The 18077-nt window shown below is 34.3% G+C and overlaps 1 protein-coding gene across 23 annotated transcripts in view; it reads left to right on the top strand.

The window, feature by feature from the left end:
- Positions 1-18077, top strand: part of HDAC9 (histone deacetylase 9) — a 911611-nt gene that overhangs the window by 718906 nt on the left and 174628 nt on the right. For all 23 annotated transcript variants that reach the window (XM_072783863.1, XM_072783864.1, XM_072783866.1 and 20 more), the window contains 4 exons: positions 4629-4684; positions 4929-5016; positions 10759-10878; positions 11202-11299. In XM_072783863.1, the coding sequence (XP_072639964.1) occupies positions 4629-4684; positions 4929-5016; positions 10759-10878; positions 11202-11299 (362 nt within the window). The remainder of the gene's footprint in view (positions 1-4628; positions 4685-4928; positions 5017-10758; positions 10879-11201; positions 11300-18077) is intronic.

Raw genomic sequence — 18077 nt, 5'->3', positions numbered from 1 at the left:
TAATCAAATAAGGAGGAAAGCGAACATGGTGATAGGGGTGAATGATGGATAGCAAAAGTTAAATAAGGTCAATGGATTGGAAGTCTTGGTGCAGTTGAGGCATAAATTGGAAAATAGAACATAGGAGAGTAGGATGTTTGACATTAAGATTATGGAGATGTCTCACCAGTAATGGCAGGGTCTAGAAGTATGACTGTAAATGGAAGACAGTCATTGAAGATGAGGAGCCAGAGAACTGAGAAATAAAGATATTGAAGTGAGTATCTGTATGTATAGATATTGAAATCACTAATAATAATTTTTGGAAGAGTGATGGAGAGAAAGAAATTCAAAAAGCAAAATGTTCAAGAGTGGATATAGATTTAAGTACATAGATTTGAGTGATATTTAAAAGCAAAATCAATAGGAATTGGTCATGAATTAAAATGAAATGGAGGAAGGCTGGGGAGAGGGAGCCATTAAGGATAACTCATTGGTCTCTGACTTGAGTGACTGGATAAAACATGGTTTCATTAGTAAGTTAGAGAAGGCTGTGAGAGATTAGGAGTTTGACCTTGGATATATTGAATTTGAAGTGAACTTTCAAGTGAATATTTAAGTGAAGATATTGAGTAGGTGGGCTGATGCTCAATGGAGGGCTTATCTGGGAAATAGAAATCTGTGAAGTATCTGATGATGGGTGGTAATTGAATTCAGAAGAGTGATGGCACAGGCTCAGAAGTAAGTATGAAATGAGAAGTCTAAGACTGGGCCTTGAGTGATTTTCTATTTAATGAGCAAGCTGAGGAGTATGAGCATTCAAGGAAGACTGATTAGGAAATGGAAAGAGAGATAAATAAACCTGGGAAGAATTAAATCACAGAAGCCAAGAGAAGAGAGTGTTTTTAAAAGGAAGATGTAGCCAATAGTGTTTAAAGCTGACCAGGGGCCCTGAAGGCTAAGAGCATAAAAAGGTCTTTGGATTTAGTGACATGGAGGCCATTGGTGACTTTAGTAAAAACTTCTTTAATAGACTAAGGAAGTGAAGTTAAATTAGAGATAGGTAATTGAAGCAGGGGTGAGGAAAAGGAAAAAGAAGACAGCAAGGTAAACCACCTTTCAAGAATTTTGCTTGCTAAAAGGGAAGAAAAGTGTAGCAGTTGGAGGGATCAGTAGGATTAATGATGAAGGTACATAGTACATTGGATATATATATATGTATTTGTATTATTTGGGTTGTTATATATAACGTTTTAATTTTCAATATGGTAGAAACTTGAACTTATTTACATCTCAATGAAATATATATAATTTGGAACTTTAATATGAATTTAATGTTAGTGGGAAAAACGTAAATGATCATGGAAAAGTAGGAGAAGGGGGGATCATAACTGCAGGTGGTAAAATAGATCTGAGGAGGACTAACACTTTCTCTAGTGTAACAGGAGGCAAAAGGAGCCAGACCGCTCCAGGGCTCAGTCTCAGTCATCTTACTGTGTTTATCTTTTCTCTGTGTGTGATCTAGTCCTTTTTTAGAAGAAAGTATTGTGGGGAGTGGGAGCATTGGGCTTTCAAAAGCAGCAGTGAGACACTAGGAGAACACCAGTTCGGTCTTCTCCTGAATGCAGGCTTGTGTAGTATGAGAGAGGAAGCAGCTACTGCTTGAGCAGATTGTGGAAGAAGCGGTCCTGCTAGCTTCAGCTAAGGAAAGGAGGGCTCTCAGAAAAGACATGGAAAATGTGGGGGTATTTGCCATTAATGAGAGCAAAGTGGAAGCTTTGGGTGAATCATAATGACTGAGCAAAGATTTGTAATTGCAAGAAGAAAATGTTCAACCCCAAATCAAGCAGTTTCAGAAACAGTTTAGCAGAATGGTGGAAGTTACTTTGGAAGATTATAAAGTGAAAAGCAGACCCTTTCTCAAGGAATATGTCTGTAAGAGAGGAGGGAAATAGAAACTAATTTCTATTTGGCTTTTTCTCCTCTATAATCTAGCTAATTTTTTATGTGACTTTATTTCCATGTTGTTCCTTAACATTGCTATTCAGATTGACTTTTTTTGTATATAATACTTTATTTTTTAAGTTTTTATTTAAATCCCAGTTAGTATGCAATGTAGTATTCATAAATAGTACTTCCCCAAATCCCTTCTTCTCATCATTGTTCATATTTTTCCCTCCTGTCCAGAAAACCCTTTAAGATTTATTTATTTATTTATTCATGATAGTCACAGAGAGAGAGAGAGAGGCAGAGACACAGGCAGAGGGAGAAGCAGGCTCCATGCACCGGGAGCCCGACGTGGGATTCGATCCCGGGTCTCCAGGATCGCGCCCTGGGCCAAAGGCAGGCGCCAAACCGCTGTGCCACCCAGGGATCCCCCAGAAAACCCTTTAAAACATTTTTCTACCTTTGTGACCACCACAGCTCTTCCTATAAGACCATTTCGAATCTCTCTCTTGAATTTCTCTTTGTTTTATATTTTTTTATTATGAAATAATTAATATTTATTGTAAAAACATTTGCAAAAGATATGAAATTATAAATTTAAAATAACCCATATAATACTATCACTCAGATATATCCTACTGCGTCTATTATTTTTAACACTAGTATTTCCAAAGTTGATATCTTTCTGTTCCACTCAGTATTTGTAATAACAAAATTTTAATGGCTGTCTAATATTCCATGGTATAGTTATAACGTAATTCACTTAAACATTCTCCTAATATTAGCTAACTTACATAATTCTGATTTTTCATATTGTAAATAAAACATCTTTTATATAAATGGTTATCTACAAAGTTAGTAACACCTTTAGGGCAAAAATCCTTTAAGTATATTGGTAATTCAAAGGGTAAATGTTTTTAAAGGCTCTAAATATATAGAGATGGATTACTTTCCAGGAAGGTTATGATAAATTATCTTCTTCTAAGCAGTGTTCGTGAGTGTACAAAGTAGCATTCCTTTGTTAGCATAGAGTATTGAAAAAGTTCCAATATCCTGGGTGGAAAAATGTTTCCATTAGGATTTTCATGTGCTTTTGTTTGATTACGAATTTAGTCAAATACTTTTTCTTATAGTTACTGATCACTGGAATTTTTTCTTCTTTGTATTGTCTATCCATGCCCTTTACTTGTAAAACATAGTAGTTTACAAAAATAGTTTTAACTGAATTGTGAAAGACCAATTGTGAATTCTACTGTGAATCCTATTACAGAAATTCATTACATGCTAATTATATTGTTAATTATATATATAGTTATTTTCACCCTGTTGTTTTCCCAGTAGGATATATTGCACCTATCATAAGTTTTACTTAATAATCAATCCTCAGAATTCCTATAGTACACCAAAGTCTCAGTGTAAAATCTTAAAATTTCAATCTCTTTGGTCTTGTGTGGTTCTTTAATAGTTTCTCTGATATTAACCTTTTATTGACAAAAATAGTATGTATTTAAGAACTGTAATAGGAAATATGTTTATCACCATTTCTACATTTACAATTAATATTGTGTTATTTGACTTGTAATTTGCTTCTGAGATTATCATTATGTATATGCTCATCAAAATGTATACCAAATTAATCATTGTATATTGGTTACCATAACATTCTAAAAAAATCTGTGTATATTTAAAGTCCTAGGGAATAGATTATTCTTCATGATATTATCTTTATGCTTGTAATAAGACTTGGAAAAATATCCCTGGAGTGTATTAAAATTATTTCAAAAGTTTTAGGTTTCTATATTAAATAAATATCTTTTGAGTATGTTACTTGAATCATAGTTAAGTGAAAGGTGGTGTGAACCCTCTGATGAATGATTTTTTTTCATGTCAAGCAACCCAACTTTCCTGAGCATGCTGGCTTTGTAAGGATTTATAGTTCCTTGCCTTCATGCTGGAGTTACTTCAGCTTTCCGTGATGCATTCCAACTAATCTGGAGGTTAAGGCATTCCTTGATCATGGATAGATCTGATTGCTACTCAGCCCTGGAATTCTTTATAAAATTCCAGAACGTGGGCTAGAAATTGACTTAGGGAATCCAATAAAGTTGCAAGTCTTGGCAGTCATCCAAGCTAAATTTATAGACTGGAAGAAATATGGGCTTTCCATTGTTCTCTTTTTCACCTTTCTGGGGTCTCTTTTGTGTGTATATGAGTGTGTGAGTATAAATTTATCATTTTGCTGACAATGGAGTGGAAATAACCATTAAAAGAATCCAGCTAAAGAATTTTCACTTGGGGTCTTCCCTGGTCTTTCCAAATTTTGACCCAAACTTGCACCAAGAATGAATTTCTTCTTCTTCCTTTGTAGGATGTTATTTTCATAAAATAAGAAGTTGTTCTTGAAAATGAATTATGCTAGTATAATAGCTAATATGCATATTTGCCAGCTAGGTACAACTCCCAAATCCCTATTCTTCCCCTGGCTCTGTAGAAGCCTTCTTTTTGAGACATGATCTGATAATATGTGATCATATATATATTGTTTCTCTTCATTCTCTGAAATGGCAATGGGATCAAGAAAACAAGCCCTGAAACCTCTTATAGACTTGAATCTTTTCGTGTATGTCTGATGCTCTGTAGTACATGGAGATCCAAGCAATCTTACCATATCTGATCATTGAAAACCTGTCTTGTTTTTACAGAATGGGTTTGCTGTTGTAAGGCCCCCAGGCCATCATGCTGAAGAATCCACAGCCATGTAAGTACCAGGGACTGTTGCCCATCTCCAAGCGCCACGGTTCCTGGCGGTCACCTGCCCCGTGCATGTCTCTGAAGCCTCTAATTGTTAGCAGATGGACTGAAAAATCTTGCAAGGTACTCCCAGAAGCAGATTTATGGCTTCAGAGATCATATAGCATTTTAAAAAATGCTCTGAACATTATTTATAATGGTTTTCCTGGCTGATTTGCTTTCTTATTTCTCTGTTCTTCTCTATTCCGCAGGGGGTTCTGCTTTTTTAATTCAGTTGCAATTACCGCCAAATACTTGAGAGACCAACTAAATATAAGCAAGATATTGATTGTAGATCTGGTATGTATTCCTGGCCAGAGCTGCATTTTCAGTGACTCTAGATAAAAGGGAGTGAATTTGTATTTCTGTGTTAGGTTGTCTTGCTTTTAGCACTTGCAAACAACTGAAGGGTGCGTTTCCTTTGAATGTGGAAACTCATTAAATTCAGGATTGCAGTTCTGAAACCATAAACATTCACGTTTCACTTTCATGGTGTTAACTGCAATTTAATGAGAAGAAGGCGCAGATCAGGGCAACTTTTATGATCCTTAAATGAATTGATACTTCCACAGTTAAAATAACCCAACAGAACCTGAATTTACTTTTCCCTGCAGAATATAGACTTTAAATAGTCAGATGTGCTGGAAAGAATGCTGTTGCTTTGGTAACCAATTGGCCACTTCCCCTGGTTAGCAATCATGTTGCTTGTTGTGCAACAGTGGTATTATTAAAACAAGTCAGCATGTCATTCTTTCTGAAAAGATCTCTGATCATGTATGCCAGTTTGGGATGACTCCCGGCAGGAACCTTGAGTGATTAAAAGTCAGAGGCATTACATTAGTCTTGCATTTTAACATGATGCATTCTTACACAATAGAGTTATAATTTGCTTAACAAATGGTTTGTTTAAATGCAGATGACACTTGGCATGTTGTCTATAGTATATTCATGAATAATGAGCTGGAGATCTGCCCCATACAAAAAGGCCAACCCAGGAAAGGGCGAAAGAGAGCTGACTGGTGATTTATGAGCCCCGTTTTCGGTTTGCCTCTAGTTCACGAGGAGGTGTAATAGGTTGTCTGACAAAGCATAGACAGGAAATGAACCCTGGCATCCAAAGCGAACCTGCTACATCTGCACTTAATTAATTTTTGCAGGTGATAAAAGATTTAAAGGCAAAATATGTTAAAAGTTTTTTTGAAGTGCAAGGCTTAATAGTCTAAATCTTGTTCATATCTGCACTCATAATTAAATCTTATTGGGAAGTCGTGGCCTCACCATCCAGCCCTCTGATTCAGTTAAGCAAGCAAACCAAGGGTTTTAGAAAGCACGAACAAAGCCATGTGAAGAAATACTTAGTTGAGTTGAAAAGAAGATAAAAGGACTGAAAGACTGATAACCATTTCTAATGCTTAGTAGGAATGGATGTTTTCCACATACTGTATCGTCGCCTCCCCACAAGCACTTTGGTGCTAAGAACTTTCCATGTATTTTCCAAATATGTTTGAGTTTCGCTGTAGGTCATAGTTCACCATTAAAGAAATGTGTTGAAGGTGTAGATATACTACAGCAGCAAGGTCTAAAAGGTCTTAAAATTTTACAAAAATGAGAACATCAGTACCTCTATTCTCCTGCACATAGAAAATGACATTTCCTTATTGATAATTATAGGTTTACATGATACCTAAGATAGTAAATTTAAAAAGTAATTTAATATAGTTCTAGTCCCATAATTTCTGCTAGAAAGATAAGCCAAGAACTTGAAGAAAGGGTAGCAGATGAAGACCAAGGTTTGTGGAAAAATTTTTCTAAGATTTCTAAATTTGTCAGAATTATGCAGGAAGGAGATTGGTAAATTATTCTATCCTTAGGAATCTTTTAGTATTACTTCCTAAAGTATCTTCTCTGCTGTCATTTTATGGTTATGTGAAGATAAGTGATAATTGTTAAAGAGTTGCTTTGAAAGCACATTTGTGATATCCAAACTCTAAAGTAGTAAATGACACAAAACCTGAAAACTGAGATGCTTTGCTTGTGTTAGAAACCCCGCAGGATTTATATGTAAAGTTTTTTATTTATATATAATATGTATCTATATTAAGTATATAATGTTTATATTCTTATATATTAATATGAGACTGCTCTAGATAATTAAATATGATTTATAAAATAAGTTGGTTGGTAGCTCCAAGGAGTATCCTATAAGCTTACTGGCCTTTGATTATAAATTTGCTCTGTTATCCAATCATTAAGGATACTGATTTCCCAACAGGCTGTAGTAGAGAAGTTTTTGTTTCAAATCCTCCAAATATATGAAGTTCTGTCCAAAGGGTTGCCTCTGAGATCACCACCAGCCTGCATATTCTTACTTTCAAGTCTTCCAAATTCTGCAGCTGCAGGGATACTTTGAGGAAATTCCCTTGTTTCTTCCAGCTGCCGAGAAGGAAGTTTTAAAGTGCCACGTGGCGCAGAAACATCCGTTCTCCCCAGCTGACAGGTCTATTCTGCAAGTTAGCAAAGGAGAAGTGAAGGTTCTTCATGGCAGAAGAATTTCATTCCTGCATACCTGAAGTCACTAACTTTAGCTAATCAGTGTGAACTAGCTCCACAAATTCTTGGGCCAACAGAGGGCAAAGCTACTTCATTGTCCAGCAACTATTTTCAGCATTTTTATATGCCTAGTAAATAGAGAGCCAGAGCTCTAATTCACCTCCTATTTGGGGCCACAGCCAAATTCAGAGACATTGGGGTTTTGGGCAAAAATGATTCTAGTTGATCTGTGGAGCTTATTCATTCCAATTCTCCTTCTGGGGAGATTCCAGAAACATTCGGATTGATGAGGAGAGGGAGCAGGTGCACTTGCTTTTCAACTCGCAAGAGACTGTTCATTGTGTTCAGGGCATGAACCATCCCAGAAGTAGGATTTGCCTGCATGACTCAGGTAGCTTTTATGCAATGTGATTTTCAGTTGAAAATAATACATTTTAGACTTTCTTTGTTAAAAAGTCACTTCAAATATCCTAGATTCTGGGTAATTCCATTTTTAGTCAAGCACCAAATTTGACAAAAGAATAGTTACAAGTGCCTTTACCAAATAATTATAAGTGATAATATCAGCTGGTCAAATATATGATTTATTTAAAGCTATTTTAACATTATAATGAGAACATATTGGCTCTAAATCCTTAGTAGAAAATAAATTTTCACAGTGTATTTTTGACCAGTAAAAATATCAAAATGATTTTTTTCAATTTCCCAGGAAATCCTAGATACAAGGTCTATTTTGAGTCATTTAATGATTCAATTAATTTAATTACTATAGTAATTCCTGACAGTCACCAATAATTTTCTTGTATTTGTCTAGTATATATTTGTTGCTATGGAGAGAAAACTGTTAGATTATACCTGAGTAGTAAGTAATTTTTAGGAATATTTTGCAGCAAAGCAAGCTGAAAAAGTATTCTCAAGGTTACATTATAAATTGTTACCCAAAACTAAAGGCATATTTGGATTTATCTTTGTTCCTAAGTATTTTGTGAATATGAATATGAAATCAAGAATTATCCAAGTATTTTTAGAATAGATTTGTGTATATTAATGAATAATGTCTGTTGAACTCTTATTAGACTGTGGACAAGACAGTATTTCTTATTCAGAAATATATGCAATAGACACCCAACACATTTTTCAAGAACAAATGATTTTATATCTAAGACAATTTATATCTAAGACAATTTATATCTTAGATTTTATATCTAAGACAATCTTGTTTGACCTTTTTTTTTGTTTGACCTTCTTAAATAAACTTTTACAACTTCACTAAAAAAAACAAAAGTAATCAAAGCATTATTTTTCTGGTTTTCAAAGTGTAGACCCATTTAGGGCCAGAGCACATTGTTCTTACAATGCTGACTAAAAATTCTATCATGGAGTAAAATTGCAGACATTACTTCACTGTTGTTTTTCATAGTATTTTATTTGTCCATCTTCTAGGTATCCAGTAGCCAACTCAAAAGACATTTTGGGTTAGTTTCATTTTTGTTCAGATAAAGGAAAATAGCCTTGCTATCTCTGCTTTCCTTTTTTTTTTTTTTGAAATTCAGAAATCCAGGGATGAATATATTTTTAGTAAGCTCTTTTTTCCTTGATAATATGTGTATGCATTGAACCAGAATATATTTCTGGAGGCATACCTTCCCCAATATTTTATGATTCCTTAATTGATTTTGGATATGTGTATAATATATAAGAGGAGGAGATGATTAGTGTATGTCTACACTGTGGATGGCAAATCCTGTGCAGACTTTCAGAATGCAACAAAGGGAGGTTTTGGTGGTATTTAGTGAGGGAGTTCTGGACTGAAGGTTGAAGTGAAGACAAGTTATATAAACCTCAATAAGGAGCAATGATGACCACCACTCCGCACAGATTTGCTAAGAGGATCAAAGAGGTAATGAATATTAAGTATAAGTTAACATATAATAGTTATGAGTTTGGCCTTGGGATTAAGAAATGGTTTCAAGACCTAGTCTTGCAACTTTTTCTCTGTATAGTCGTAGTAAATTATTGAAACTCTCTGAATCTTATCTTTTCAATTAGGGATAATATCATATACCTCATATACTTGTTAATAATTCATACAAGTTGTTTAATGTAATGCCTGATGCAAAAGTTGTAGGAATCATTGTTGAAACTGATAGGGTTTTTACTGATATAAAATAAAGTGCAATATAAATATATAGTTACAAGTGACTAAAACTTTTTTTTAACAAAACTTGAAATTAATTATGTTATACATGTAGCAGTCGTATTTTGAATACAAATATATAGGTTATTTACTTTTGAGAGTTGTCTATTTTGTTCAGGAGATATTAGGAAATGTATTAGTTGGGATTCTAAAGACTTGAAGTCTTTCAGTGACGACATTTTTAAAAATGCTGAATGTTATTCTTTTTTTCCTATTTCTTTTAGCAATTTCTGCTTATGTCTATGTCATAAGACAATAGAAACAGCAAATAACTATTAAGAGTTAAATCATTATCATATACAAATGTCCTAAGAATTTTTTAATTCATTTTGATGATGCAGGGTTTTTTTGTTTTTGTTTTTTGCTTTTTGTTTTTGGTAGGAAGGGAGAGTGTGGTGTGGGGGGTGAGGCGGGGAGAAAAGGAAGGAGGGTGGGGAAGAGAGCCATGATATAATATTAAAATTAGGTAGATTGGACAAGATTGCATGAAGCTCTATGCCATCTTTCTGCGTGGTGCAAATGATTTAATAGCTGATGAGCTCATGCTCCTGTGTCTTCAACTCTTGCCGTCATGATTTTACCAAAATAAAGTATGAAGTCCTTTTTGCATCTGGCGTCTCTTTTGAAGTGATTCTAACTGCTGAGGGATTGCTAACTGAACTGAACGCTCCAAGAAGGCCAATTTACTCAGCTGGTTGCAAAGCCTCTGACCTTAATGGTGGGACTTGGCAAATCAATGCATACACGTATGTTTAGTGTTCTGTCAAGAATTGCGAAAATGCTCTGTAAGCCATAGATCCTTCTGCAAAATACTAGTTTGTAGTTTAAACATTAGTCTTTCTTCAGAGGCCAATGAGGCTAGTTAATTAAGCCTGAGGGGTTATGAACTGTTGGCAGTTAATAAGTCATAAAATTCCTCCATAAAACAGGATGCGAGATTCCATCACTGAAGCAAAGAGTACAAAGGGCCGGTGTATAAATATCTAATTGTACCAAAGGACTGGGCTTTCTCAATGACTGCTCATCTGGAGTCTCCAGGGCATGTTCGCTGTGGTTTCCTGATTTTTAGAAGCCAGTTTAAAAAATGAGTGCATTAAAGGGTAATTTGCCTGAAAGTTCAGGAAGTAAAGGGGGTGGTGTGGAAGCAAGCTGAATAGGAGAAAGAAGGAAGGACATAGTGAGAAGACAGAAAATGAGAAGGAGGGTGGGGTAGAAAGGGAACTAGAAATAAGAAAAGTTGTCTACATGCAGAGTTAACATGACTGTATTTGTCATCTGTTTTCTTTTCCCTGTAGGATGTTCACCATGGAAATGGTACACAGCAGGCCTTTTATGCTGACCCCAGCATCCTGTATATTTCACTCCATCGCTATGATGAAGGGAACTTTTTCCCTGGCAGTGGAGCCCCAAATGAGGTTCGGTTTATTTCTTTAGAGCCCCACTTTTATTTTTATCTTTCAGGTAATTGCATTGCATGATTACCCCTAATTTTCTTGTCCTTTGCTGGTGTTTTAAATTACACGAGATTACTGAATTGTCCCATGGGACCAAGAACCAGTGCAGAACAAGTGCATAACCCAGAGCACTGGTTGTCAAGCAAGGTTGGGCTGATTTGACATGTTGTTTGATGTTTATTTCAAGAGCTCACATGTGTTTGTTTTCCTCTCTTTTTGCTTCCTTCCCTGGGCCCTTCTCTACCCACTGTGTTGTGTGTTTTTTATTTTTTTTTTCTTTCTAGGTTGGAACAGGCCTTGGAGAAGGATACAATATAAATATTGCATGGACAGGTGGCCTTGATCCCCCAATGGGAGATATAGAGTACCTTGAAGCATTCAGGTTGGTACTTCTTTTTCTGAAAGGGGCAGATTAGAAAAGAAATGTCCATTGAAACACCACCAATGTAAGAGAGTAGTGCAAGTTTTAAACAAGGGAAAGTGGTTAAAGGAGTCATTTTGTCAAAGCTTCAAAAAATCTTTGGTTTAGGGAACCTAAATATAGCTACAAAGTCACATTAAGAATATTTGTAAGAAAAAAGATACATCAAGACCTAATTGTAGTTGTACAGGTATATTGGCCAATGGCCCATGCTACCCCCTCTCTGCAAAAAAAAGAGAAGGGAAAAATTATTAAGTAGTCCTGGAAACTTATGGTTACTCTAACATATGTTGTGATTTAGAACGGACATTAGCATATTAGATGCTCTGAGAAGGCTTTCATTACCTACCTAACTTTGTTAAACAAGGATTTCCCAAACTTCATTGGACTACACATTCCCTTTTGCACATAGTGCCACTCAGCATTCTTGATTCTGCAGAGCTAGCTCATTTTTGGAATGTTGGTCTAGGCAATCTCATTTGGTGATAGAGTAAATGACTTTTCTCTTTCATAAAATATTTTACCTCCACATTAAAATATCAACTGATTAGTTAGTTGTTTTCAGTTTCTCTGCAAAATGTAGGCAGTAATTGAAATGTGTATGTATATACACATTTTGTATTCTGTTATTTTGTTTTTCTAAACAAAGAATTTTTAAAATTAATTTAAGCAAGAAATGCAACAAATCAAAACTTTCTTTTTAATTATGGAAGGTTTTTTTTAAAGCATTTTTATTCTCTACAGTTAAAAAAATATTTTCAGTCCTTAGAACTATTTTAAGGAGAAATATCAGATTGTGTCAATATGTACCTACTTGCAAGATTTTAGGAGATTTTAACCTATTGGTAATGCATGATTTGGGGGTGTTTTGTTTAGTTGAAAGCAAAAACAAACAACTGTATGAGAAATCTTAGAAGCATAATTTTTAAATTTACCATTTATAAATTCCCAAGGGGGAATATTCTGTTGCTAATGTATTTGAAACCTAAGGAAATAATAGGGAAATTTTTCAATAAGTGAAGTTTTGATGAGTTTCTGCTGTCCTAAATATTAAGCATACTTCAATTTCTCATTTGAAAGTCCTTTTTCATTTGAAAACAGGCCCAGGAAAAATGGTAGAAAATTGCTATTTTTAAGAAAATACATTAAAAGTAAGTATATTTGGTTTGAAGATACTAAGGAAAGTTCTTCCCACATTTCAGACTTTTACTTTGGGAAAAAAGGAAAAAAAAATCTATGTACATATTCAAATATCTACACTATTTATAGCTGAAATACGTTTATTTACTTATACTTGCTTTGTCTATGAAATGTTGGATAATTTACATTAAAACTAAAAAAATGCATTAAGAGACTTTAGGAGTTTCATTATTATAAATTCCGTTTACCTATATTTGCAATTTAAGAAACTATTAATATCATAAAGGGACTCTAATGGGACAATAAACTTTAATATTATATATAGCAATTTGTTTATCAAGTTAACTTGATAACTTGCATGATACACACATTAAGTTCTCAACCTTACTATAACAAATGACTGAACACCTTTGATTTTAGTTTTTTATTATCATAATGCTATTTGGGGTACTATGCCTTTACATAAAAATAGATTATGCATACCCAGCAGGGAAGGAGAATTTATTATTTTGTACTACTTGTTCTCATATCACAAAGTGAATGATGGGTAAGAATGTTTGCAAAGAACCCCTTTGAACACAACAATTTCATTAAATAATTAAATAACGTGAAGACAGATATTAAGTATATGTTATTGTTTTTTGAATGAAATGATAAGTGAATCAGGTGCTCCTGAAAGTGACTTAATGTCCTCAAGAATGGCACCTTCTCTTTGCCTGAATGTGGACACTTTACATAAGCAAACTTTTTTTTTTTTTTTTTTTTTTTTTTTTAGCAAACTTTTCTAAAGTTCCCAGTGCAGTCACCATATCTAAGCTTAATTAGAGAAGAGGCAATATTATTTAGCTGGACTAAAAAAATGTAAAATTGTAGCTTTTAATATTCCTAGTTATTTAAGAACCAGATCTAAACCATAATAATTCTGTTCATTTTGAACTATACTGTGTCTGTTTGCCATTCAACTTGTGTGACTAGAGGTACTTGTGAGCTTGTTATAGAGGAATCAAGAATGTAAGTCATCTATTCAAAAACATTCATAGAATACATATTGTATGCCAGGCAAAGTAATGAACACTTGGAATTTTGAGCTGACTTGCTCTCAGTGATGATAAAATATGTGATACTCACTGTTCTAGAGAATGGATGTGCTTACACATAGAGAGGATAAAATGATGAACTCTTCCTGAAGGGTTTGAGGAAAGGCTTCATCAAATATTGTTCGACCTGTGCTTTCAAGGATGAGTGAGAATTTTCAAGGGGAAAAGGAATTGAAGTAGGGGGTATTCATGATTGGAAGAGAGAATAGACTGTGAAAAGCAGAGTCATGAAATGATCTTGCTCTGTTGGCTTAAGAGCATAAGGGTGGGATTGTCTGGCAGGAATACAGATCAGACTCCATAAACTCTTTGGTTGACAAAGAATTGCACATTTAAGTATATAAATTTTTTTCTAATTTGGGGCTTTAGTGAGATATACTCTGAAATATTTTTGATTTAGTATTACTTTATAAGCATATATTTCTTAATACAACCCTTGTTTCCCAGTATTAAAACTGAAGATCTTTTTGGCATCTTTTGTGGGTAAAGGAAATGGAGATGGAGGAAAAAGTAAATGGTGCCTTTTATTTTTTAATTTTTAATTGTCTCTGAATTGTGATAAGTATCTTTGGAGGGAAAGTCTCTCTCTGTGAAGCTATAGAAGGGCCTAAGATGGCTGCTTATTTTACCAGCCCACATTTGTCACATATATTTTTCTTGTGGTGTCTATAATGTGTTTTTTCTATGGTGAAAAGAATATTGCAGGCAAACCAAACACTTTCATGTTTGCTATAGTCTTTAAAGATAACTGAAAAAATTTAATAGAATATCTAAATTAGTTTGCATAACTAGTTATTTCTTCCATGTAATTACTGTTTATCCCTAACATTATCGAAAGATATATTTAAGATTTTTCATAAGTTTTTTAAATGTTTGGTAATATCAAATATCTTTTATGTGGAACTAAAATGTATTCCAAGGACCATTTTGTAAAATAATTATGGCTCTTTTGATTGAAGTCTTACATGCAAGGTTCTAGATTAGAAATTTTATAAACATTATGGCTAATTCATAAGTGATTTATATAAGCCACGGAACTACTAATTATAAGGGCCATGGTGTGAACTCAGTTTACAGCTCTAAAAGCTGTCACACCGATTGCTACTCTTTTCTACTATTCATGACTTAAAAGACTAAGGAGTGATAAAGCACAGTGAACTTTTACCAAAATGTAAAACCTTCACCCCTGATCTAAGTCACTAATGTTTAGTACACAGCATGGCAAAGAAGAGCTATTCAGTAATATTGGGTGAGTGAATCAGTGAATAAATGAATGAGTCAAAGAGAAAAAGGAATGATACTGGCTACAGTACCATTGGTAACCCCTGGTATTAAGTGAACCTAGCAAAAATCTGAAACCTTGGCCCTTCAAGGAGTATACATTATAAGGAACTCTGAATACCCATTCATTTGCTTATAATACTGTCAGATATCTTCTCTTCACTCAATAAATATTTTGTTGAATACGTGCTAAGCAGTTTCTGTTTCAGTCACTTCAAATTATTGTTCCAGGGGTGCCTGGGTGGCTCAGTCAGTTAAGCGTCTCACTCTTTTTTTTTTTTTTTTTTTAATGATTTTATTTATTTATTCATGAGAGACACACAGAGAGAGAGAGAGAGAGAGAGAGGCAAAGACACAGGCAGAGCCTGATGTGGGACTCGATCCCGGGTCTCCAGGACCATGCCCTGGGCCAAAGGCAGTCACTAAACCCCTGAGGCACCGAGGGATCCCTCACATCTGACTCTTGATTTCGACTCAGGTCATGATCTCAGTCTCATGAGATCGAGCATTGCACATGGACATGGAGCATGCTAAAGATTCTCTCTCTCTCTCTCTCTCTCTCTCTATGCCTTCCCCCACTCACATTCTCTCTATCTCTCTCTAAGAAAAAGAAAAAAAAGTATATATATAACTCTATATACATAGTTCCAATTGTTCTGTCTCATCTATAGTCCCTACATGAGCACTGGTTACATTCTAAAGATTAATTCTTTAAGAGTTCTGCAAATGTTGGAGTGATTATTTATATAAAACCATTTAAATAGTTTGTTTATCATGGACAGGAGACAATGTCTCATGCTTCTAGTTAAATCTAATGAGGGCAACATCTCTGAGTGTTTAGAAAATGAGTAGCAATTTCCAATGTAGAAGTAAGATACTAGAAGTTTTTGAAATTTGCCTATTTTATCCAATGAATGAATGAATGAATGAATGACAACCCCTTTGTGACTTTTTAATTTCAAAAATGAAGTACAAACTCCTTAAATTCAGAAGGTTTTGTTGAAATAATAAATGACTCAATGGCACACAATGATAACTAGTTAAAAGAATGGAATAAAACTGTTGATATGAGGTTCTTAGATACAAATAAGTTGTGATTTAAAAAATAACAACTCTTCAGGTGCCTGGGTGGGTCAGTAGGATAAGTGCCTGCCTTTGGCTTAAGGCTTAGGTCATGATCCCAGAGTTCTGGGATCTAGCAGTGTTTCTGGATCCCTGCTCAGAAGGAAGTCTGCTTCTCTCTCTTCCTCTGCCCTTCCTCCCAGCTCATGTGCCCCCTCTCTCTCAAATAAATAAATAAAATCTTTAAAAAATAACAACTCACCAAGCCAGGGTATTATAGTCTGTAGTATCATAATTAATATTTGTTACTATTGTGAGGATTTCCAAAAGGTAAAGGATCTATAAATATTAATTATCCAGGAATATTCACCTCACGGGGAAAACTCTGAATGACTCTATTCACTGAGACTGTGAAAAGGGGGGATTTAAATGAGTTTTCTAATGCAGAAAATAAGTATCTAGTCAAAATTTTGTTGTTACTTTTTTATAAACTACCTATTTTTTATTCACATATGAAGTATCTCTAATCAAAATATTTGTAATTGAAAATGTAGCCTTGGCTAAAATACTTAGACCACATAACCAAGTAGAATGTTTGAAAATTTGTATATTTGTTACATCATTAAAGCAGTCCAATCAGTTGAGTACATACACAGCCCAGATAGCCTGTATCTTTTTCTGCCTTTGGTTCATACCTGTTTACTTTAATGATTTAAGCAAATTGAAAATCCATTAAAACAAGACTGACTGGAACTTGACTAGATAACATAGTTATTCTCAGTTCATCAAATTGTGAATTCTGTTCTAGATGCAGCATCTTTAAAATAGGAACTATAGCTTTCCATGATTCCTACCCTACCTGTGGCAAAAATAAAAAATATACATTTAACTTGAAGGCAAAGAGTGCAGCCCTTTATTGTCATATTCATAGAGCAAATGTCCCTTAAACAGCTAGTCAGTAATAGTCAACCTGGAGATTTTTTTAGAGTGGTTAAGTTTACCATGGAGTGGTTGGAGATAATTTTGGTTAGTGCACATGAAGAAGTACAGATTTTATGTTCTCTCTTTGTCATTTTAACAAACATATTGTCACTATTCTAATTAATTTTAGAGCACTGGCTTCTAAATATTCTTGTAATATGCAAGAGGTTGAAAAAGAGGTTCAGAATTTTGTCTGAAAAATGAGACAAGGGGCACCTGGCTGGCTAAGTTGGTAGAGCATGTGACTCTTGATCTTGGAGTTGTGAATTCAAGTCCCACCTTGGGTGTAGAGATTGCTTAAATAAATAAAATCTTTTAAAAAATAAATGATGTAAGATCATAATCAATATTTTTATTCTTTCTTGTTGGTGATGACAACTAAGTAAACATTTTTGATTATTCTGTTTATCATATTTTAATATAATTTAATGCTAAAAGAATGGAAAGTAGTATCATTGTAAAAATAATAACATAATGATAATAATAGCATAGTAATATAGACCATTCACTGAAGACTTAATATTTGCAAGTTGCTCATTTCTTTTCATCTTTACGAGTTTTTGAGCTAAGTGCTCCCAATTACTAGATGAGGAAATCAAGCCCTTTTTTGAGTTTCAGTGGTTTCCTGATGTCACACAGCTGGTAAATGGTGATCAGGGACTCAGTACCAACAAGTGTGAATGTAGACACAGTACTCTTTTGGCCTCAAGCTATAAACTATAGTTCCTCTATCAAGACTAGGGGTGACAAAACAATAATATAGTTAGAAATTCTTTGTAAATGCATTTTAGTCTATCCAACATTTGATTTGGACATCTAAATTGGCAATACTATTTTAAAATTGAAAATAGGTCCTAGATTTTCACTACACTTGTATCATATAATAACTCCCAAGCCACTTCTCTCTGCCTTTTTTACCTCATCTGACATAATAAGAAAGCCTATCAAGTGAACCCCTTATAATTTTTCTTCTTTTGATAACCAGACTGTTTACAATGGGAAATATTTCTTCCCTTCCTTGTTAAAAGAAATGTTTTCTTCTTAGGTATACATTTACATTTTTTGAAGTGGGCGGGTAATTGAACCTGAGAAATACCAAATTAAATTTTAATGGAATATAGAGTGATAAATGAACTTTTATATCCAATTTTGAAATAAAGAATGATTTGTTGTCATCT

The sequence above is a fragment of the Canis lupus genome, chromosome 18 (assembly GCF_048164855.1).
Source record: "Canis lupus baileyi chromosome 18, mCanLup2.hap1, whole genome shotgun sequence".
Taxonomy (NCBI): Eukaryota; Metazoa; Chordata; class Mammalia; order Carnivora; family Canidae; genus Canis; species Canis lupus.
This window is presented reverse-complemented; position numbering and strand designations above follow the sequence as displayed.